Source organism: Camelus ferus, chromosome 2 (genome assembly GCF_009834535.1).
Source record: "Camelus ferus isolate YT-003-E chromosome 2, BCGSAC_Cfer_1.0, whole genome shotgun sequence".
Classification (NCBI taxonomy): domain Eukaryota; kingdom Metazoa; phylum Chordata; class Mammalia; order Artiodactyla; family Camelidae; genus Camelus; species Camelus ferus.
In genome coordinates, this window is record NC_045697.1 from 49319058 (window position 1) to 49325646 (window position 6589).

The 6589-nt window shown below is 36.7% G+C and overlaps 1 protein-coding gene across 1 annotated transcript; it reads left to right on the forward strand.

The window, feature by feature from the left end:
• Nucleotides 1–638: 638 nt before the first annotated feature.
• CXCL10 (C-X-C motif chemokine ligand 10) lies at nt 639–2993 on the forward strand. Its single transcript, XM_006176316.3, has 4 exons — nt 639–782; nt 1308–1434; nt 1664–1753; nt 2216–2993. The coding sequence occupies exons 1-4, from the start codon at nt 722–724 to the stop codon at nt 2250–2252; spliced, it is 315 nt and encodes a 104-aa protein (XP_006176378.1). The 5' UTR covers nt 639–721; the 3' UTR covers nt 2253–2993.
• Nucleotides 2994–6589: the final 3596 nt, after the last annotated feature.

Below are 6589 nucleotides of genomic sequence, written 5' to 3' on the forward strand. Positions count from 1 at the left end.
TACCTAGCCTTTGAAACTAATTACCAAAGTTTAAAATAAATGTTGAAAAAGCATCATAGCTAGAATAAATGAATGGCAGACTTGGTGTAACCTAACATAGTTATCTAACATTTAAGATTATTCTTTCACACATAAAGATAATTTCCTATCTTCTTACAGAGTTATTGTAGGGATAAAATGAAAAAGTATATGATATCTCTGAAACCCATAAAAAGTGAATAAATGTAAGATATTCATGTTCATGCCTTACTGCTGCAAATTCAAATGGATTCAAAGTAAGTATTAAGACTTACTCATTTTGGGGACTCTGACTTAAGGATTATGTTGACAGTTTATTTTGCAGGAGGTGCAAGGTAAGAATCCAAGTTCTATTTTTTTTTAAATTATTTCTGTTTGCAATAAAGTTCTGTTTTTCAAGAAATTCACGTTTTGGAAAGTGAAACCTAACTCACTCTCATTGAAAAAAGGGAGGTGAAGGGAAATTCCATAACTCGGAAGCCACAATAAATATAAATAATACCTCTGATTCTGCAACATGGGACTTCCCCAAGGAACAGACAGCAGGCTTTGCCGAGTCAACTGTAATGTTATCCAATCAGAGTTAGAGAGGGAACGTGACTTTGCAAATAAATACTGCATCCTAGCCCCACATTTTCTGAGACACTCCTCAACTCCTCAGACATTGTGAGCCTGCAGCAGAAGAACTTTCAGTCACGGCACCATGAACCAAAGTGCTGTTCTTATTTTCTGCCTTATCCTTCTGACTCTGAATGGAACTCAAGGTAAGGAACATCAAGGGATGTTTAATTTGTAAGATCAGAAATAGGACTGGGTGTAAAGTCTATAAATATGGAAATAACTTATTTGCAAAAGTTTTACAACCTTCCTATAAATGAAGGGTAAATGAGCACAGATTCCTTCTAGTCAGAGTTTACAATCAGAGAAGCAAGTACAATGGAAGAGAAGGAGGAAGGTGGGAGCAGAAGAGGAAGAGGGATAGACAGAGAAAATGGGAGGGAATGAGGAAGGAGAATGAGACAGGTATTTCTTCAGTAAACTTAAGTAACTATATGACCTGGGCTCAAGGGTATAATCTTACAATCTACAAGAGGCAATTTCATTCTTTCAGAGAATCAACTAATCAGTCATACAGAGCTGTGTTAGTATGGGATCATTCCTTCTCAGATTAAGTGATTATGTGACTATATGGGGGTATAGAGTCTGCTGCATACTAGCCAATCCACATCAAATGCCTAAAATGAAAACTGTGCTAATCTCCCCTGCTACACCTGTCTCTTTTCCTGCAGAAATGCTTCTCTCCAGAACTTCACGCTGCACCTGCATCAAGATCAGTGATCGACCTGTTAATCCGAGGTCCTTAGAAAAACTTGAAATGATTCCTGCAAGTCAATCTTGTCCACGTGTTGAGATTATGTGAGTAAAATTGCACCTAATGATCACCTTCCTGGTTGTAATCATATATTAAATATGTAATGGTGATCACAGTAGATCAGTAAAGGGCTTGTGATGACTCTAAGACTTATGTATAGCAAAAGGAAACTTCTACTGTGAAACCTAAATCTCTGACGTTAAAACTGTATATTCCATCTGTTTTATTGGCCCAACATTGTTTCAAATATTTTCCCTTTATTTACTTCTATAGTGCCACAATGAAAAAGAATGGGGAAAAAAGATGTCTGAATCCAGAATCTAAGACCATCAAGAATTTACTGAAAGCAATTAGCAAGCAAAGGTAGGTTTGCTATTGCTTGTAGAACTGCTCTTTGAGAAATGTCAATCTTGGGAAGTTAGAAATATTTGCATTGGGCTTTCCCGTGGAATCCTTGGCTTAAAATAATATTACCATCATGCCCTCCACTACCTCCATCTATTTTTATACTAAGGTGCCATCTTGTGTGGTATCAAAAGCTACCTTGATTACCTGTCTAGAAGTGTCAATAGGTCACTTCAACCTTGAGGCAGAGCTATAACTATCCAAGCAAAGATGCCAAATTTCCCCCAAGCCTTTCCTGGCCTTAAAAAGGCAGCCCTTGTAACCTACATAAATTGTGCAGCAGCAGGAAAGCATACCAGATTTCACCTAAGTACTTGGAATTACCTATGAATTCAGTGTGTTTCAAGCAGAACTCAGATTGTTTCAGAAAGAACTCAGACTGAAGTCAGAGTCTTTTACACCCTCTTTCTCTTCTTACAGGTCTAAAAGATCTCCTCAAACACAGAGAGAGGCATAATCACTGCACTACTGATAATGAAGGACCAGAGAGAAGCTACCTCTGACAACATTTCCCTACATACAATATACATGAAGCCCTAAATGTCCATGGATTGCAGTTCTCCTAAAAGGTGACCAACCACAGTCACCAAATTAGCTGCTACCACCCCTGCAGGGCAGTGGATGGTTCATCATTAGTACTATACTATAAGCTATGCTGAGGCGCTACACTCTTAGTGAACATGCCAAGTCCTAGCCCTCACCTTTCCTATCTTCTAAAGGTTATTACAGGATCCTTCCAACTCTGGGCTTATTAGAATTCTTAGAATCTCAAATAACTAAAAGGTATTCAATCAAAGCAATAATACAATACACTTTTTAAAGAAAGATCTTTACTCTGTGGGCTTCTACTGCCATTCTTTCAAGGGGCCCACATTCTTCTGGTGGTTATACACACAATACACAGAAGCAGCTAGAAATATCTGGAAATGTGAAAACAGTATTATTTAGTGAAAGACTATACAATGTAGAATCCTTAGGTGTATGTGTTTCTTATATTGTTTTCAGTGTTTATAGAATACATGTAATAAAGTACTACGATGGGAGAAATTTTCAAATTTAGATACATGTTCTGCACATTATGTAAGACAAATGTGATGGATGTTTTTAAAAAACAAAAATGATGTTCTCTCCTAGAAATATTAAGAAAGATTATTTAACTGCTTAGAGACCAAAAAACTAATAAAGTAATTATAACTAAGATGAAGTGTCTGGTGTGTCACTTGACTGGGATATTTACTTCATAAAAAGTTTGGATTGGAGAATCCTTAGCCTAGAGAAGTAGAGGATGGGTAGAGGACAAATGAGTCTGAGAATTACCATATTCCTTCTAATTATAGTCTCTTAAAAGGGCCATCATTTGGCATAACAGAGGCTTGGCTTGAGCTTCAGATCCTGAGAATCAACTTTCTATGAGACATTTCCAACTGGATAAATCATAGGAAGATCAAACTCCAAAATATCTTAATTCCTCTCTCCCCCAGATCTATTTCTCCTCCTCTACTCTATACCCCAGTTTAACAGCACCATCATCCACTCAGTTCCCCAAACAGAAATCTGGGAGTAATTCTACTCTCCTTCTCCCTCATCTCCCATATCCAATTAATCACTAAGAAGGTATTTCCAATGCATTTAGTTAACAAATTACTAGTATCTAGAACATATAAAGAACTCCTATGAATAAAAAAGGAAAAGGTAGACCACCAGTTGAAAAACAAGAAACAGAAACGAATAGGAATTTCAAAAAAGAAAAAAGCACAAGCCCTTAACATATGAAAAAATGCTCAACTTCATTAGTAATCAGGGACATGTATATTCAAACCATTAAGGCATACTATTCCATACCACCAGACTAGAAAAAATCTTTAAGTTGGGTAATACCAAGTGTCAGGAAGGTATCTAGAGCAATGAGGAATGCCCTTCCACTTCTAGTGGAAGAGAAAATACCTATGACTACTATAAAAACCAATTTAGTATATCTTATACAACTTAACATGGGCACACTCTATGCCCTAGCAATTCTACTACTATGTATACACCATAGATAAATTCTTACATATGACATATACGAGAGAATGTTACAGCAGCATTGTTTGTAATGATAAAACTCTGGCTATAAATCCAAATGTCCATAAATAGAGTAGATAAGTAAATTAGGTATGTTAATTCAATGGACTATCACACAATGTGGAAATAAATGAAATACAACTCTACACATTAACACGGATGAATTTCAAAAATAATTCTGCACAAAAGAAGCATCACAGAAAAGTACACGCAGCATGATTCCATTTACTATAAAGTTTTTAAGCAGGCAATGTAAACGCTGTGCACAGACCTTTGAACAACATGAGTTTGAACTACGTGGGTCCACTTATAGTTCTTTCAACACATACTACATGATCCACAGTTGGCTGAATCCACAGATGCGGAACCACAGATACAGAGAGCTGACTGTAAAGTTATACATGGATTTTCAACTGTAGTGGGGACGGTTGGTGCCCCTAATCCCTGCGTTGTTCAAGGGTCAGCTGTATTTGGGAGTAAAGACATATATGATGAAAACAAAAAACAAAGGAATGATTCCCATAAAATTCAAGATGGTGGTTATTTCAGGAGGCAAAAAGGAAACACAATCAGGGAAGAGCACATAAGGAGCTTCTGGACTAGGTAAAGTTCTATTTCTTATCCAGGTAATGGGTGCATGAGAATTTGCTCTTTAATCTGTACTGAAACATTTTAATTTCTTAATAAATGCTCTATGTTACAGTCTAAGTTTTCTACAAAGAATATTTTTTACTGTCTTTAAGTAGAAGAAAAAAATTAAAAGAAATTGAAACTAATTTTCAAAGATTGAATTTTAAGTGCCAATCTTAAAAGGCTAGAGTTTATGTTCTCAGTGACCTTCATGAAAACTAATCATCTCTGAAAAAGATCTGAACTGAAAACAGTCTCACAGATACCAAAACGTCTTTCTCCACACTAGACTAAAACTTAATGGCTTGTGTTAAATAAAAATTATTGATCTACTAGTGAATATATTTCAGGTCACCAGATAATAATGTGTGGTCACCCTGCTTACTCTCTTGCCTGCTACAGTTTATTCACTACACAACAGCCAGTTATTTATAAAACATAAGATTATGGCTCTCCCCTGATTTCATCTTCCAATAGCACTCCACCACACTTTAAATGAAATCCAAAATTCATCACAGTCTGTAAGGCTCTGCATAGCATAACTCTCCCACTTTATTCCTACCACTCTCTGCCTCCACCTTTCTACTCCAATTATACTGGCCTCCGACTGCTGCTCAAGTACAGCAAAAGTACTCCCATCACTTCCACACTCACTCCCTCACTTCATTCCTTAACTCTGTTCAAGTATCACCTTCTCAGAGAAGGCTTTCCTCACCAACCTATTGAAAATAGCACCATTCCTATCACTCTCAGTCTAATTATTCTTTCTTATAGCTTTTATCACTATCTGTAAACAAAGCTGATCTTTGAACATTTCAGCAGTTAGGCATACCAACCTCCACCAACACAGACAAAAATCCAAGTGTAACTGTCTAGTTGGCCCTCCAGTTCCATGGTCTCCTGTATCCACAGTTCCACATCCATGGATTCAACCAACCAGGGAACAGTGTAGAACTGCAGTACTTATTGAAAACAATCTGCTTATAAGTGGACTCATGCAGTTCAAATCCATGTCGTTCAAGGGTCAACTGTGTATATTTATCGGTTTATTCTCTATCCCCACAAAGCTGTATAAAAGCTGGGACTACACCTGTCTAACTTACATTGTATCCATAGTATTGACAGGAACATTGGGTGCACCATAATGCTCAACAAATACCTGTTGACTGAATGAGTAACTGAATTACTGAAATTTGCCATAGCTAGAATCCTTTGGAAATCAGCATTCTCTCCAAAGACAGGCTAACTTTCCAAAGACATTAGATAACTCTTAAACCTTAGGAGAAAGTAAACTTGGAAATAAAGAGAAGCTTACTACTTTTGTTGAATCACCAGATAGGCACAAAAAGAACGATGGCCTTCTCCCATTACAATATTCAATATGTGTATTAGCAATCTGTTTACTAGACTAGGAGAGACCCCTATGTAAGAAGGGAACTAAGGTTTTTAAGGAGGAGCTTACATGACTTTTAAAGATAAAAGTGCTTTAAAACTAAGTTTAATGTTTTAATAGCAGCAACAGCTGTTAAGAGGAGGGGAAATCCATGCTCCTCAGGGTTTCATTCTGAGAGACACTTCTTTCAAAATCAAAACTAATTTGTATTATTTTCACTTGTGATAGAAACAAGCATGTTGTTTACATATTATGCAACATTCTCCCAGGACACTCAAATCTAATTAGAGACACTATGGCATGGCCATCTCGTTTCCTTGGCTCAGATGCAAGAGAGAAATTCCTTCAGTTAACTTTAGAATGGGAAAGGAGGATAAAAGAAAAGAAGACGAAAAAAGTTTAACACCAACCTGAGCTTAAGGAAAGTTAAAAAGTCTTTGCAATGCCATCATTCCCCAAGCAGAAGACTTTTATCTTGGAATGTGTGGTTTTTAGGGTTCAACAACTTCCCAAAATTGTAATTAAAATGTATAAATGTTCACATATCCTTACCTTTTAATAGAGTCTCATAGAGTTCTATAACCTACAAAAGGTTAAAAACCATGAATCATTCACCACAGGCCTTGAACAGACCATATTAGTTTACAGAACAGTCACATCAGATGATAGGGACATCAGTTATGTACTTCATATCTGTGTAATCTTAC